Source organism: Oryzias latipes, chromosome 17 (genome assembly GCF_002234675.1).
Source record: "Oryzias latipes chromosome 17, ASM223467v1".
In the NCBI taxonomy this organism is placed as follows: Eukaryota; Metazoa; Chordata; class Actinopteri; order Beloniformes; family Adrianichthyidae; genus Oryzias; species Oryzias latipes.
This window is the reverse complement of record NC_019875.2, coordinates 27,164,004-27,182,185: the sequence shown is the minus strand read 5'-3', so window position 1 is coordinate 27,182,185 and position 18,182 is coordinate 27,164,004. Positions and strand designations below refer to the sequence as shown.

At 38.2% G+C, this 18,182-nt stretch overlaps 1 protein-coding gene across 3 annotated transcripts; it reads right to left on the bottom strand.

Moving 5' to 3' along the window:
• Positions 1-285: 285 nt before the first annotated feature.
• Positions 286-17,240, bottom strand: mapre2 (microtubule associated protein RP/EB family member 2). Of its 3 annotated transcripts, none has more exons than XM_011486984.3 (7): positions 17,115-17,240; positions 6,214-6,341; positions 5,641-5,786; positions 5,332-5,548; positions 5,035-5,180; positions 1,809-1,967; positions 286-1,668 (listed from the first exon to the last, which is right to left on the bottom strand). In XM_011486984.3, the coding sequence occupies exons 2-7, from the start codon at positions 6,332-6,334 to the stop codon at positions 1,576-1,578; spliced, it is 882 nt and encodes a 293-aa protein (XP_011485286.1). In that variant the 5' UTR covers positions 6,335-6,341; positions 17,115-17,240; the 3' UTR covers positions 286-1,575. The 3 variants fall into 3 exon arrangements, with proteins under 3 accessions (XP_011485286.1, XP_011485282.2, XP_011485283.1); XM_011486980.3 differs by lacking the exon at positions 17,115-17,240 and adding an exon at positions 13,510-13,531; XM_011486981.3 differs by lacking the exon at positions 17,115-17,240 and adding an exon at positions 10,984-11,252.
• Positions 17,241-18,182: the final 942 nt, after the last annotated feature.

Below are 18,182 nucleotides of genomic sequence, written 5' to 3'. Positions count from 1 at the left end.
ACTTTTGCAATCGCTGAGGGGCGCGTTCGATTTACCTCATCGCTAGAAAAAGGTGGGCGGTTAATGTGTTACAAAACCATTCTCCCCGCTTTTTGAGTTTTAATACTCACCAAAATCCTTATTATAGCCATTTTGGACAACTATTTAAAATATTGTTTGTACTAAAATGACTTATTGGTATATGTATTTTATATCACTTTGTTAAAAAAATCTTAAAATATTTTTAAAAGTGAAGAAAAATTGTACTCAATTTAAATATGTGCTGGCATTAATATAAACTCCCCGTGGACTCAAAATGCAATTTTATTACAGCAAAACCATCTGGATCTAAACATTGCTCAAATAGCAGGTTAAACATACAAATGCACATTTAACATGTCTAATTTTTTTTATTAAATATGTAAAAAGCAGGTCAATTTATTCACAAATAAAAATGCACACATGCAACACATTTTCAGGGAATGCATAATGAGTGGGACATGGAAAAAAAAATATTTACCATTCATTATTGACAGTACATGTTTACATTCCTTTTTCATTTACACAGTAATATATAACTAAAGCATTTTGGTGCACTGACCGGTTCAGAATTAGTAAATGCAATAATAAAGGGTATACAATGTGGAATATAGTGAGGCAAATTGCTCAGTGAACAGAAACCACAAGACCTGTGGCCTTAAAAAAAACGAGATCTAAAAAAAAAAAAGAAAAGTGGCAGGAGACTGAGCGGTGAAAACGTTACAGCAGAGAAAAACATTAAAAAATGCAGTTCCTCATAAGACTAGTCCAGGATAATATCTGCTCCTTTTTATAGCAAATAAACATCGAACACTAAACCAAAGGTTGCAAAGGTTTGAATAACATCGTCCAACACACTGATAACCTGAAAACCACGGGTGAGGAAAAGCTGCCAATCAGATATGGGTTGGCATTCTAATGTTTCGTTAATAATTTTAAACTTTGTCCTCATTCTAGAAGATGTGATACAGATTTTTGCACTATTACTAAGGCTTAAGAACAATAATAAATACAGCCATGGACAGATTGTCCAGTAAAAGAGTCAATGTCAGTGCAACTTATGGGAAAAAAGGTTAAATAAGAGCTACTGTAAGCCCTTTCGGGGCTTTGCTTATTGCATTCTTGCGATGAATATTGATCTTTGAAAAACAAACAAACAAAATTAAAAAAGTTAAAAACACAACATATGTCAGGTACTGTTTTACCTGATCAAACTTTAGGATTTCATCCCATCTACAACAGGATTTGAATGGACTTGTCACCCACACAATCTTCCAAAATGTCTTTGATGGTCTGAGCTTGTCTGCCGGGGGAGGAGGCCACCACCACAACCACGACCTCACCTGTCACATCAGCTTACCAAAGCTGCTATGACAGGTGAGGTCGTCGGTGAGCAGGGGGTTACAAAACTGTGATGGTACGTCTGGTCAGGAGCTTGCGTCATGTGTTTCTGGTCTTGGAGGGGGTCAAACAAAGAAAAAACAAAGATGCACCATGAGAAAAATGTCAAGAGTTCGCACATATTAAAAAGAGGGTGGCAGTGAGGAATGCTGGCAGTCAATATTCATCCTGCTCCTCCTGCTGACCATCTGGTCCTTCTTCATGCTGGTTCCCATCCTTCTCCTCACCCTCAGCCAATTCTGCTCGATCCTTCAGAAGAAAAAAAAGGGAAGACAGTTACTCAGAGTCGGAATTTAAGCTCAGTTCTTCCCACAGCGGCATCAATAAGATGTCTTCTCCAAAAACAAACCCGCTGTCCTGAATGTTTGTGCCTGAGGACACTCACTGACCTGCTCGTCAGACGCGTACAGGACCTCCATCAGTCGATCAACAAACGGCGCGTTTTCTTCACCCTGCTCCTGACACAGAAGTTCTACTTCTCGGAGTTTGCTAAAATAATAGTCGCGCTCCTTCTCCACTCCTTCCAGGGCCGACTTTAATGTGTTCACCTGAAGGAAGAAAAAAAAAAACGAAAAGGAAGAGAAAGTCAAAAAGGCTGAAACTTTGGTCGACATCTGATAAGAGGAAGTGGACACAGTCTGCAGCGGCTCAGCTTTCTGCAAAACGCAGACGAGGAGAGAGACGTGCACGGATCTAGACGTATGCAGATGGATGCATCAGAATGGAGCGGAGCAGGGAGCTTTAGGCATTTTTTCACAAATATGCCCTTTTTCAACTGCATTTTTTTTCTGCTCCTGATTTAGAATGTAAATTAAAAACATTTTCAGAAAGGCAGTTTTGAGCTTAATTTTCTTTATGCATCTCCTTCATCATCAGGAAAATGTCACATGTTAAACAAATCAAAACCCAATTTTAATTAAAATGGGTATTTACAGCTTAAAACTACTTTCATTTAAGCACATTTTTGTCCAAATGCTATTTTGCTATTTTCATTTACACAGTGAATGTGGAAAAGAGTAAGGTGATGAGGTGTACGAGGTTAAAGGGTGAACGTAGATTGAATGTGGCATTAAATGGGGAGTTGTTGGAAGAGGTAGAGTGTTTTCAGTATTTGGGGTCGTGTGTCTGTGTGGATGGTGGAATAGGGGGAGAGGTAGAGTTTAGAATGAATGAAGTACGAAAGATATGGGGGGGAATGAAGAGAGTGTTTGAATGTAGGTCACTGGGAAAGGATGCAAAAAGGAGATTGTATGAGGGTGTGGTGGTGCCTGCAGCGTTATATGGGGCTGAAACATGGAGTCTGAAAGTGGCGGAAAAGAGGAAGCTGAATGTAGTTGAGATGAGATGTTTGAGGAGTATGTGTGGTGTGACGCGTATGGATCGTGTGAGAAATGAAGTTATCCGAGAGAGAACTGGTGTGACGCGAGAGTTGGCTGAAAGAGCAGAGCAAAAGGCACTGGGATGGTTTGGACATGTTGAAAGAATGGAAAGGGAGCGATTGGTGAAAAAGGTATATGAATCTGATGTGAGTGGAGGGAGAATGAGAGGAAGACCGCGAATGGGATGGACAGAGGGTGTAAGAAGAGCGTTGAATGCAAGAGGGATGACTGTGGTCCAGGGGAGAGAGGCTGCTCAGGACAGGGATGGGTGGAGAGAGTTTGTGTATGGATGAATGGATGGGTGTGGTAGAGGTCTGGTCTTGGGATGAAGCGGCAAGGGGAAACCAGCCTTGGCTGAGGCCCTGCAGTGGAGGTGCCCACACTGGGCTGTGCAGCTGACCCTGGTGCAGTGTGGTGTGGCTTAGACCAGACCTCAGACCAGTCGCACGCACTCACGCACTGAAGGAGGAGGGTTTGGGGAAGAGACAGAGGGAGCTAAAATTGTGTGCCTTGTCTACGCTACCCCACCTTGGTGGGACACAGCCTTGGCAAATAAAAAAAAATAAAAAAAATTTACACAGATTAGCTATTAAGAAATGATTCAGCAGCACTTTGGGACCTTATGGCAGCACTTTCTGCCGTTTCTTGGAGATTATTTTGTGTTGACATGACAAAATTTGAACAATTTAAGGCTTTCAAGGCTCTTTTTCAGTTAAAGTTTATTAATGACACTTCAGGACTTTTTAAGATGCTTATGGCCACCATGTTTTATGTTTTGCCTGCATTGAAATGTGCGCTTTACAAGTGGTCTTTCAACTGCTTCCTTTAGGGGGCGCCACAGCAAACCATCTGCTTCCAGCCTTCTCCTCACTCATACCAACCACCTCCATGTCCTCCTTCTCCATCTTTGGTCTTCCTCTAGGCCTCCAACCCTCAGCATACCCTCACTGTTCCTCCTCTCAACGTGTCTAATCCATCCCCGCCTGCTTCCATGAATTCATCCTGGTCACTCTTAGAGAAAACCTCAACCTCCTTATCCCATGGCCTGCGGTCACCACAGTCTTCTACACCTTTCCTTTCGTTCTTGCTGACACTCTTTAGTCACACCTCTCCTTCCCAAAGCAAACCTCCCCCTCTCTAGACGTTCCTCCGCCTGCTTCCTGCTCTCATAGCGGATCACAGTGTCATCTGCAAGCATCCTGGTCCACACAGATTCCTGTCCAACCTCAGTCTGTCCATCACCACAGCAAACAAGAAAGAGCTCAAAGCTGATCTTTGGTGCAGTCCCACCTCCACCTGTCGCATCTACAGCACATCTCTCCATGTCTTCCAGCTCTCAGACTTCTTCACTTCTACGACTCTGCACGCCTCCTTTCTTCTTCTCTCCATCATTCCTCAAACCTTCTCTCTAAGATCTTTTCAAACAGTCCAGTCAGAAAGTCAACTGCCACGTCTCTTAAACACCTCCATATGTTGTCAGGACCAACCGTCTTTCCACTCTTCATCCTCTTTAATGTCTGTCGTCCTCGCTCATCTTTGCTACTTCCTGCTCCACAACATCTTCTTTTCTTTCCTGTCTAACATTTCCTTCAAAGTTCTCCTTCCATCTTTCAATTAAACTTGTGGAACCTCTGTCCTTCATCTTCACTTGCTGCACACCTGTGCTGCTCTACCTCTCCCTCCTCTGTGTCAAACCTGTCAAACAGGTTCACCCGTTGTTTGGCCGTTACCAACTCCACCTTTACCTTCTGCTGCATCTCCCTGTCCTCCTGTCTTCCCATTGACCCACTTTTTCCTAGCTAACCTCTCAAAACCCTCCTGGACTTCTTCATTCCACCACCAAGTCTCTCCTGATCCGCTTTCCTCGTTCCAGCGGACACACCGAGTACCGGTGCTTTCCTCCCAGGCTCTCTCATCTCTTAAGCTTCTCCCTAAAAGCCACACAGCACTGCTCTTTTTTTTTAAACTTCCACCACTCGGTCCTCCGCTCTGCAGTGGTCCCCTTCATCACCAGAGTCATCCTCACACCCCCATTGTGCTGTATGACATTTTAATCTTTTTCAGATTAACATGCGTGCTCCTCCCTCCAAGTCCAACCACGGAAAGCTGCCTTTTCCGATCTACACTTTAATTTTCTATATCTGTCATCACGTTTCACAGGACAGTCAGTGGAAGGTTGATGATGGTGACCACAGACCATCTTGGAAAAACGGATTAGAAGAGAGAAGAAGCGGACCTGTTCAGTGAGATGTACGACTTGTGCTTCCAGTTCCTTCTCTCCTTTGGCAGGAGTTGACCCGGCTACAGGAATCTTTTTGGCTGATGAGGGTCTGGATGTTGGTGTTGTAGGTTTGGGGGTCGTAGAGCTCAACCTGGAGGCTCCTGCAAGGCATGGAGATGATCAGACTACTGACAAATCTTTCAGATAACAGGCCTTAGATGCATTATATCACGCGATAATAAAAATAGCAACATAAAACCCAAGAGTTAGCAAATACATCTTTTTCAATTTTCAAATGTTGATTAACTGTACCTGCAGTGGGGGAGCTGGCTGCATGATGAGACTTCTTTGGCAAATTGAAGATCTGCTCGCCGGGGTCAGGGGGAGGAATGGCGTCCTGACCCTGTCTGGCTGCAATCGGGTCATACTCTTTACCATCATAATTGGCATCGAAGAATTTCTTAAACCACTGAATGAAATCAAGATTGTCTTGAAATCTGCCTTTAACCAGTTTCTCCACAGGAATAATCTGAAAAGAAAAGAGAAAAAAAAAACACTGGGTGATGAAAAGTTAGAAAGTGGAAATCATTTTAGACTAAAGCGAAAGAAGGGCCCCCCCACCTTGTCCACATTCATCCGTTTAAAAGACGCTTGCAATAGTTTGAAGTTGTGAATGTATTCGTGCTCCAGTTTAGCTTGAAACTTGACCTTCTTAAGACTGATGCAGCCGGGAAAGAGTAGGTCCATGAACTGACAATAGGCAGCTCCTGAAAAATCAAGGAAAACCTCAACAGACTCTCTAGCATTGACAGCAACTCCCCAAAAACAGTTTATGTATAGATATTTATTTACAATCTCAGTGTAGCTTATCTAAGGTAAATAAGCTCATTTTAATTTAGCTCCTTCTGCTTCACTGCAGAGAACATTAGCAGTCAGATAATTAGCCTTTGCTGTAAAAAGCGAGCTCTGCAGGTTCGTTCATTTGTGTGGACAGCGAGGGATTGAAATTGGATTACTTGGTCACAGCAGGTGAACACGCGACTCTACTGGTTTATTTATAGCAAACTATCTGCAGAGAGAAAGGGGAGCTTGTTGTTTTTTTTCTTTCACAGGTTGCTCTAAACTTCCAGCTTACACAGAAAGTTACTTTTGACGGCTTCATGCTTTACAACAGACATTTAAGCGGATTCTTACCTGAGGACAGCTGCTCCACTTTTGTGTAGTTCAGGCAGAGAATGTCATTAACCCAGGCAATAATATCATGCCTGCTCATAGTTTCCTGGGTTATTGAGGTAGAATATACGTTGACCGCCATCCCCCAACTGAAACAGAAACACTACACTCAATAAAAAAAGCACTGAATGCAACACAAATGCCTTATTTCTTCCTCTTACCTCATGTCAATTCACTAAAAACAGATGTACAACAGAAAAAAAGGAAGATTTTGAGACAAGAAGAGCAAAACGGCCCAAAATTGTTAAAAAAAAATAAAGTTCCTAAATGATGAATGGGAAGTTTTTATTTCTTTTACATCCATTTTGAATTTACTAATGCAAACGTTTAAGATGTTTCAGATGGGACGGACAGCTGACAGCTGCCTTTAATGACAACCAACCAGAAATCCCTCAAGAGCCAACGATTTTAAGTGTTCAAAGGCCAGAAATAGATCAAATGATCAAAAATAAGGAAGTTTGTTTCAAATTTGACAAAAAAAAAAAGATCACTTTAAATAAGACAATTCTTAACACTACTATTAACTCTGCAGTGACAAACAAGGTCAACGGGAAGAAGAAAAGAATATTACACACTTATGGCCTTGTAATTTGTCGTTGATTTACTGGTAAGTAATCATAATTGGTTATAATTTTTAAGGAATCAATGTATTTAAAAAAAAAGGTAAAAATCTAATAGTACGCCCACCTACTCCAGGCCTCTAAAACTCATGAGGATATAAAAAAAGTATTAAAAAACCATAAAACACCAATTATTACAGGTGAATATTTAAATTTTCCTTAAACAGACAGACAGTCAAAAGACAAAGGGCAGAGGATCAAGGATAACCGCTTATCTTTTATCCAATTAGATGAGATAACAGTCTGCTCACTAACAAATGCTCTGCTCTAAATGGGTTGCACAACGAGAACATTCGGGGGCTCTGAGACAAACACATTTTAAGAAACTTCAACTTTGATCCTTAAAACTGCAGCTTAGGCCCCTTATATCACTCTTTAAGCCTCATTTTAGGTGTGGTTATCATTGAGAAAAGTAAATAACAGATCAAAAACACTAATAAGCATAATAGAAGTCTTGAGGCTGTTGTTAAACCACAAGATGACTTCTCAATGTGAGCCGGTAACACTTTATATTAAGATTCCTTAACAAGCTTTGTTAATGCATTGACAATCATTATAATCTATAAGTCTAATAAGGTTTATTAAATTACTTAACACATTTACAAGCATAATTATTAGGATGTTTTTAAGATGCTAATGATACATTTATTGGCATTATGGATGCCTGACATGTAATAAATGTCAGTGTTGATAAGCTTAATAAGATTTATTAACAACATTTGTTAACAAATTCAAATAAAGTATTATTATTGTTTGGGGTTCTAGTAAGACATTTATTAGCATTATAGATGTCTCACACTAGCCTAAGTGTTAATAAGCTTAGAAGTTTGATTAACTAACTTAAATTATTGTGTAAGATGCTAGTAAAATGTTTATTAGAATTATAGATGTTTTGCAAATACATGAAAGTGTTAATATGATTCATTAACATCTAAAGTCAGACCATTGTCTTCAAAGTCCATATTAGTAAACTGCTTATAAGCTTAACAAATGTTTTAATTAACTTTGTTAACAGTTTATTGTTTTGCAGCACCTCATCTAAAGTCAGGTTTTTACCACAAACAATCACAAAACATAAAGCTTGTAAAAAGAACTTTATAACATTAAAAACAGACTAAACATACAAAAATCTTTCTGTAAAGAAATATGGAATATGGGCAGGTCAACTAATTTACTATTGGCTAATGAATCTGTCAATCAAACTCAACAGGAAAACAGCCGTGCTCGCTTTCAGCCACTCGAATGGCCTCTTAGACTTTCTCTAAACATTCACACAGGTGACGAAAAAAAACACCTGTCACATCAGGTGCTCAACTTTGGAAATTCCTAAAATGGCCAGTGGTCCCCAAAATTAAAGAAATGCAGTTCAAAATTATAAACAATTATTACCCTTCGGCAGAGACATTGAGAAGTAGATTTGGCTTTGAGGTTGATCAGTGTGAATTCTGTCATGTAGCCCCAGAAACAACCAGACATCTGTTTTTTTTCATGTCCAGTGATCCAAAGATTCTGGCAAGATTTTCATAACTGGCTTAGTCAAAAAATTAACAACATACAATTCACAGAAAAAGATATTTTGTTTTATAACAGTAAGTTACCAAAAGAGACAACAAACTTAGTGAACATCCTCCTTCTTTTGGGAAAATATCATATCCATAAGAAAAAGTGGAAAAAAGATCGGCCGAACCTCCTGTGTTTTCAAAATGAAGTCAAATTGTATTTATCCTCATTGAAATGTATTCACAACTCAAATCCTTTCATTGATGACATTTGTAATTCTGCTACAGAATGGTTACAAATCTAGGGTCCAGATTGTTGATTGCCTTGTATTTTAATTTATGCTGATTTTTTTTTAAAATATCTTTAATACATGATACTTTGTGGTTTTTTTTGTTTTTTTATCTTTGTTTTTGAAAAGAGCTGTGCCTTGCATCTTTGTGTGTTGTGTCTGCGAGAGTTTTGTAATGATTATATTTCAATTAAAAAAAAAAAAAAACAGGTGACGAAAAAAGCCCCGCCCATCTTTGATTCTGTACCGGTCGGTCGTTAGCGTGTTAGCTTTAGCATGGCTCGTAGGTGTATTGCCTTCGGTCTTCAAAAATTACTGGCTTGCGCAACTTTCCAGTGTATTTGGAAGCAAGGCAACAGTGGTTGAATGCAGTTGGCATAGAATGCAGAGAACTGTTTGTTAGTGATGGGATTTGCTATGAGTGTTTCACTCAGGATAGAAGCTAATACTTTATCCTTATTAGCTATGATGCTAGCGTCATCCACCGGTCCCTGTGATTTGTTTTGTTTTTGAAAATGTGTCTGAATACGATTATTATATTTTTTTTACAGAAAGAGTTTTGTATGTTTATTCTGTTTTAATGTTATAAAGTTCTTTTTAGTAGCTTTATGCTTTGAGGTAAAAACCATCCTCACGTAGATGAGGTGCTGCAAAACAATAAACTGTAAGTTAATTACTACATTTGTTAAGCTTATAAGCAGTTTAGTCATATGGATTTAGAAGACAATGGTCTAACTTTAGATGTTAATGAATCATATTAACACTTTCATGTATTTGCAAAACATCTATAATTCTAATAAACATTTTACTAGCATCTTACACATTAATTTAAGTTAGTTAATCAAACTTCTAAGCTTATTAACACTTAGGCTAGTGTGAGACATCTATAATGCTAATAAATGTCTTACTAGAACCCCAAACAATAATAATACTTCTTAATTTGTTAACAAATGTTGTTAATAAATCTTATTAAGCTTATCAACACTGTCATTTATTACATGTTAGGCATCCATAATGCCAATAAATGCATCATTAGCATCTTAAAAACATCCTAATAATAATAATGCTTGTAAATGTGTTAACCAAGTAATTTAATAAACCTTATTAGACATATTGTACTAATAAATATCTTACTAACACCCTAAAAATTCTATTATAATGCTTGTTAATGCATTAACAAGGCTTGTTAAGGAATCTTAATATAAAGTGTTACCTGTGAGCCTTTATTTTCTGATTTGATGGATTCCAGAGGGAAGAGTTTAGCGCCCCTATTCTTATAGATCATCCCTGCTTAGCTGTATGGAAAATAGTGCAACATAGCCATGAAAACACTAACAGCACCCAAAATATGACTGGCATAAAATATAAAGGGCAACAAATAATCCATCACAGGTAGAAACGTAGACTTTTGGAAGGCAATTATCCCAAACATTCAAGAAAAAACTAATCAAGCAGCTCTTCTGTCATGTATTTAAAACACGTTTTATGTCGAAACAACTTTAAACTTCCTTGTAACTAAAAGGAAGTGAATTAAACACTTGATTTATAGGCGTTTTCTCTAATGCTGCAGAGTGAAGTAGATAACAATCAGGACTCTTCATGAAAGATATAATTAAAAAAAAAGATTTATCAAACTCCTTTGTGGACAAACGGATGATTAAAAAGAGAACACTGTTAATCATCCATTAATTACTCAATGATCTGGGATTTGTAGCATCCCAGCAGTGGAGATGGCTTCTCTGGGAAAGAAGGAAGGAAACTGGGCCGGTCCATGTCAACAAAGCGGAGGTGTGCTCTGCTGTTAGCATCATGCTTTGTTGGCCTGGCACGGACGGCCAGCTAGCACCGCCGGGCTAACTCATACATCCAGAGGAAATCCAGCTTTCTGCCAGGTTTCACGTCTTTAAGCCAACTTGAATCCCGTGCATTCGTGTCAGGGGTGAACAGTCGGTTTGCTGCAGACTCCGTCACGCCACGGGGGTGGGAAGGTTCTACTAGCCGCCGCAGCTTGTGCCTGGCTGTCATTTGACAAGCTGCGACCCACCCCCCGAAAGAAATTCAGTCACCACTGCAGACCGACAGACCTGAAATCCAGCGGGGATTTTGTAGGTCATGAAGCTAACCCGAAAGCTGCGAAAGGGTCGGGCTCGTGCGAGCTAGCATGAAGCGACTGTGGGAAGCAGACACAGCCGCGAGGGAAAATAGCGGATCGCCCGCCGCGAGCCTAAAAAAAGACGACTCGAGGACGAGCGGCCACGACGACGCAAAACTCGAAGCGGTTTGGGTTTTCCACTAAAAATAAATGCGTTTTTACTGATTTACCTGTAGGCCCGCTCTCCCCGCACTGTATTTTTCCTGTAAGGAATGATGTTGGATCCGTTGTCCTCGACGAAGTCGTTGTTATTCTCTCCATTTGGGGAAAGGGCTTGGGTGGGACCGGGCATTTGGGTCTTTTAAATGTCGAACAGAGAGCGAGTCTGTTCTCTGCGGGCGTGGAAGGGGGAAAAAAAGACAATAGAAACGATGCAAATTCAAAGAAATGCCGCACTTCCAGGGATCTTTGGCGCTGTCCGCTTATTCCTCACAAATCTCTCTACCCTGATGACGTTGCTGCCCCCTGGACCACGTGATCGCATGGGCTGGCTGGCTGCTGCTGGTCCTCGTGGTGGGTTATTTCAGTGCACGTTCGTTTCCATCATCCATCCTTTGCTAAGAATTGCGTTGCTTATAGGCACTAAAGCACATAATATTAAACCTGATAAAAGCCATGACGACATATAGAAAGGAAAATATACCTCTATTTCTAACCTATCTTTATTTTAAATTTTGACCTTCAGAATATATATTTTAGGCTAGTTACTTCATTGTAATTCTAGACGGCTGAACAAATGATACTAAAATCACCAATATAATATTAATGTGGAAGTATATATTTATTTATTTTTCTCATAAACATTTGTATTTATTTTCATCATGTGAGCTTTAAAGTGTTGGTCTGAACCATGATGGTGTTTATTCCACCTCAAGCCTCAGTCACCTGCTTGAATAAAAAAAACGATGTTAAATACATTTAATCTTTTAGCTAAATATTTGTATCATACGTTTCCAAAAAATAGGGAAATTAATAACTTCAAACTCCCTAAACCACACTTTCTGCCCCCACTCACAAAGTTATGATTCAAAGGTTTTTATTGTCAGTGTATTTCTACAGCGAATTCCGTTATTTGATCCATATTTAAAATGTAAAATAATTCGCTTACCATTTTTCAATATTAATTAAGCCATAATTATTCCTTGTTAGAAAGAAAATTTGCTCACAAGCAGAAAAATGCCATTCACTGTTATGCTATTCAATTACAGATTTATTATGTTGTAATAAGCTTTACCTTTATATACCTTTATGTTAGTATTTGGCACCCTAGGCCTCATTAAAGCTCTCTTGACTTAAGTTTTCTTTACAGCCTCAATTTCCCTCATACTAACTAGTAACACTAAAACCCAAACACTTAGGTAACTTTATACTAAATACTGTCAAACTAAGAGTAACTAGAGTCTATATAGTATATGAAGAGTTTCTACAGGAATGCTATATGTTCAAACAGATAATTATGGATAAAATTAAAAAATAATTGCATGTTTAGGGGAAAATGTATCTTTGAAGTCGCGCAAAATGTATTTATTCAAGTAATGCCACAAAAATATATTTTTTTTAAATTACCGTAGATAATTAGACACAACTCATCCACATTCTCAATGGTTGTTTATTTTGAAAGATATTAGGGAACATCGGGGCTCATGTCAACCTAGACTTTGGCTTTTGTTTATCTAAGAACAACAGCTACTAACTTAAATCAATTGAAAATTTACAAAGCAGATGTAAAGGTTAACTTGTACTGTAGTATGACATATTTAAACTTCCAGTATTTCCAGTTCTAATTAGAGGTTAACACAGATCTAGTAAATAAAACATATTGGCTTCATCTACTCTTTAGTCTTGTGTTTTTTGTATCATCAGTGGGTTTGAGTTCAATTCAGCAGCAGCTATTCATCGGCTGGCATTTTACACAAAACTCTAGCACCCCCTCCAGGCCACAGTCGATATTGCAGTTTAGATTTTATTGCTAAATTACGACCTCTGTCCTCAAAGTGGGCGAAGGGGCATATTGTAATATCATGATTAATATCACGTCTTGCCATCATATCCCACTAATGTTGAACAGTAAAAACTAGGACTGTAATTTTAGTCATTTGTTTCCAAAAGCCTTGAAAAGCCACAGAGGGTTCCTTTAGTTTTGTGATCATTGAAACTTACACAATGAAAAATAAAAAGCCCCAAGTGCCACTTGCTTAAAAAAATTAAAAATAAACAAATGATTGTGAGGAGCACTGAGTGAATGGTTGTTCTGGATCTCTGAAGGTTGACATTTTTTAGAAAATTACTGGAACCACACAGAGAGCATTACCAGCAACCTGCTGAAGACATTTCTCTTAAGAGAACCAGAAGCATGCATCATGTTCAACTATAGCAATGCTGAAAGGCCCTTTGAGAGTGGCAAAAGAGAGTATGAGCACAGAGGTCGGCTTTGTGCATAGCTGCAAAAAAAAAAAAAAAAAAAAAAACACAAGTCCAGCTCTTTGAAAATGTACAGGCAATAAAAAAAAAATGATGCTTTGTGTGGGAAGCCACTGCCTAACTTCACACTGAGCAACTGTTCTATGAAAGCCAACACTAGCATTAGGATGTCTATTTCATCAGCAAAACACTTTCCAATCCGAACAAAGGTGCTTGATGCAGGATATATTTGAAAATTAAACAATCAAACATATAGCTTTGAGTACTATCCTTACTTTTTTGCTTTATGCTTACTTGAGATGTAGAGAGGTTTTCCTGGGTGCATAAGACAAAAAAAACAGAATTTATAAAGCAGACATGTCTGCAAAGTACAACACACAAAGACTGCGTGTCGTTGAACACATTGCATTACGTTTAACCTTGAACTGCTATAGACTAAAAGGCCATGCATTAAACATACACTGATGCAAAAAGCCCGTTAGCCAATAGATAAAGCGCAATTACCAACAACATATAGACAACGGCAGCTCGATCTTTTTTTGTCTCTAGGTGCTAAACATTTCCACAGAAACTATAAAGTGACCTCCATCAGGTAATAATACAACCCAATAACTTTGTATCCACAGAAGCCATCACAAACCCCAAGTTTCAAACCAATTCATGATATACATGTACATCAAATCTTTGCTGCAGCTTATCAATAAAAGTCCCAACAGACCGGTGGCATGCTTGGAGTTCAGATAGAGTGGGATAGTATCTTCTCAAGGTGAAACCAGAAGATCATTTCCAAAACCATTAAAGCTTTAAGTAACCTGTCAGGAATTGTCATTAAGGCTGCATGAAGGGGCTTTGTCTTGCACTTTTGCTTGCTGAGTGTGAACTCAATCTTCCACTTTATAACTAAGAGCATAGACTTCAAGGTAAGATAGACTGTAACTGGTAGCATTTAAGTGTTATCTAGTGTGGAAAATATTTTTGAGCAAAAAAAGGGAAATAAGTCTGTGTAGAGCGCTAGATATCACCGGTACATAATTTCCCATTTTTAGAAGTCTGATTAATGCCAAATATTGATTTAATTTTTACATTTTAATTCTAAAATGAATTTTGTTATTGCAACTTTTTTTAAACCATGACTAGTAATTTCAACTGGCCAAGAAAAAGCTTTTGTTTATAAAATTATTAATACTCAATTTATACCTAAAAGAAGAATCATATTTTTCTCTAAAATGAACTAATCAAAAATGATCCTTAAAGTAAATCTCATTTCCTACCAGGGTGAACTAAACATGTATCTTACTGAAGTACTTGATTTGACAAAACAGCCTCTATAATATCTAAAATAAAGACAGTGAGAGAATATTTATTTATTTATTATCACAAATGTGTGACTGGTTCATATCCAAGTTGAATTAACATGGTTATTTAGTGCACATTAACTTTTAAATTTTATTCAGACCTTGATTCCTTAAAAAGTCAGATAAAGATATTGTTATAACCTTAAAATAAAAGAAAGATGAAAAACTCTCACTGTCTTTGGGACAGAGGCAGAGAAATATTCTGTGACACTTGTACAAATGTGATGGAGACATTGACTGTATAAGAGAACTGGACTGAGTGAGTGTGACATCACCCATAGAAAATAGGTTACTTCCAGCTCCAATCAAATTAAGCCCATTCAGTCGCCTTTTAATCTACGATGTGGACGCCACCATTTGGAGCCAGACAAGCAGTGGTTGGTCCGAGTTTGTCTGAATCGACGTTTCTATGGCAACTACTGTCACCAATCAGGAGGGAGTTTGTTGGAAGTCCACACCCCTGCTTTCAAAGACAGCAGTGGAGCTACATTTGTGCGACAGAATCAGAACTAGCTTTGTGCGACAGAGACGGAGCCTGCCTTGAATGGAAAAGGAAAAGCCTGTCTTTTGTGATAAAGGTGGAGCTAGCTTGCGTGACTAACATGATCACTCCTTTGTGTGACATAGGCAGAGCCTGGCTAGCTTAAACTGACAGCTACTGCCTTTTGTGACAATGGCGAGGTTAGCCTTGCTAGGAAAAGGCAAAGCCTGCCTAGTGTGAGAGCATGGACTGTATAAGAGAGCTGGACTCAACGAATAGGAATTCCCTTCTGGCTCCAAGAAGCCAAAATACCATTGACATCTATTGAGAAATAATCAGCAGTTACTCAGTAATTATATTAATGAGCATAACCTTTCTTGCTCTGTTACCTCTTTTAAACATATTCTTGCTAATCCTGAGATTTTTTTTAAATCACTAGTTAATAAAATGAATGGAGGAGGTAAATCAAGCAACTAAATTGACTTTTCACTGGAGCCAGAAGTTTCTATGGGTGACGTCACACTCGATCAGTCCAGTTCTCTATACACAGTCAATGTGTGACGGAGCCAGAGCCTGCCTAGTGTGGTTTTATTGGTTGTGTCCGAACTCCTTCCCTACTCCCTACATAGTGCACTATATAGTGCGTTCACCATTTTGTAGTGCTGTCCGAATCTACAATTCCAAAATTCCATTTCCCAGAAGTCTCTGCGAAAAACCAGCAAAAATGGACCACAATGCATTGCATCTGAACAATTTTTGCAAAAAATATTTATTTAGATATATTCTTTTAATTACCATCAACGTTTTTATCTTACGAAGACAGTGGACTCATAAATAATCGTCACAAAAATTAGATTTTAACTTTGTGAAATTGATGACGTCATAAAAAAAAACGACGTTTAAAAAAAAGTAGTGAGCATAGTGTCCGAATTTCTTTAAAAATTCAGGGCACTACATAGTGTCGCACTATATTGTTTTTTAGTAGTTCGGGGTTAGGGTGGGAATTCGAATATATGCCGTTATGTGACAAGAGGTTGAGCCATCTTTGAGTAATGTGGGCGGAGCCAACTATTTAAAAAAAAAACTATTAGATTAAAACTATTCCTGAGTATGATTGTTTTAATAAAATCCCCCCGATGTCTTATCACACAATGAAACCCAACAATGAGTCTCAATTGTAAAATCTTTGTTTTTTTTTTTAACCTTACGACAGCATAAAGACACATTTATGTAGTTTAATGTAAGGAGCACAAACACACAGACACACACATTCCTAGACAGAAATGATTAAATCAATCTATTATGTAAGGCTTGTCAAGCTCCTTTGTTCCAAAGGAGATCTTTAACTAAAATTCAAAGAATCGAAGATAACGTGGATATTTTAAACTTGTTTTGGTTTATTTATGGTTCATAACTTTGGTTAAAGTGAGAAAACACGCAAAGCTTTTTGCCTCTAAGACAAATTTCAATGAATTTCTCCAAGCAATGCTCCCCCTTAATGCCTCTGTGCCCTGTCTTTGGCCACCCCAACTAAAATGTAGTGGACGCGCCACTGATCCAGGTTAGCCCCCTCATTTTTTTTTTTTTTTTACATTTTTTTTGTCTCCTTGAAACAAACCTGTGACGGATCTACTCCGGTCAGCCCCGTTTCTCCTCCGTACCCCCGCCCGTGTAACGGAGCGGCTAGCCACAAGACAAGAAGCTGCTGTCTCGCAAATGAAGCTAACTCATTTTGCTTTGGGTGAAATAAACGAAGGAATTGCAGCACAAAAACGAATCAACACCACAATCAAACAGCCGGGGAAACCCCCTATCATCAAATTAAATGCAACTATTAGCGGCGATGGTACATTTTTATCCAATACCCGCCAAGTTACAGAATGCTAATTCTGCCCTGACACGCTGTCAAAACTGTCACAGACAACATATGACTCCGTCCAACACCAGGCTACTAAACGAGAACCAGATGTCCAATTTCATTTAATAGACACCTTCTGATTTCATTTACAGGCTAACTACTTTCAGAAAAACACATTTGACTTACCAGATAACTCCTATCCTCAGGTTACGATGTGCTTCTTTTTAAAAAAAATCTGTTTTCCGGCTGAGTCACCCCACCCTCAAACGCCCATTCTCGTAGGACTGTGGGAAACCTTCTGTCACCTGATTGGACAGCAGTCCAATCAATGTCTCCGCTGATTGGTCCACCGCTGACATCGGGTTTTCAACTAACCAATCACGTTTTGATGCGTTGATCATTCAAAACATAGTGTAATTTTTAACTGGACGTCCATACACTTTCCTTCTGGTATAACAAAATTGAAAACCACAATAAAGTTCCTGTTTTGATGTTATGTTACCTTACACAAAGCATATTTTTGTTAATTTAACTTAAACTTAACTGACTTAAAAGTTACAAGGACACGTTTTCTGTTATTATTAAGATTATCATCATCATTAATTTGTTTTTCAAGTCACATGAGCAGCTTTTTATTAGTTCACTGATTTATTTATCTTTTACTACCGTAACCTTTTAACTGATCTACCTGTTGAAATTAAATCCAAATTTGTACACGAATACTGTAATTAACTTTAGATGTAGGGGTTAAAGTATTTGTAATTAATGAATAATTAACAAATAAATATTTAGATCACAAACTACATGAAGTCTGCTTGTGGTTCTAACTGCTAAGAAATGACAATTTATTTACATTTATGGTAAAATCCTTATTCACAATACTTTGAATGCTTTTGAGTTTTCCAAAAAAAAAAAAAAAAGTCCACAAAGTAAAGAAAAAATGAGTTGATTGAAGGTTGCAACTAGAACTACATAACTATACAAATACAAGTATGTTTAGCTAAAGTATATATATGCTTTAATGTAAAAGGGGCAGATAAACAACCTTTCTTCTCTCTGTCCGCTTTCAGTTCCCATTTAGTAGAATTTGTGCATTGTCTTTTGTTGATTTGTGGAAAAGAAATTAAAAAAAAAAACAATTGAAATTGAACAGGTGCGCTCCTTCAGATATGACACTAGGAGGCAATCATGAACTTCATTTTTACATATTTCTGCATGGTTGTCCTTTTTTATTCTTTATACGCTTAATATGTA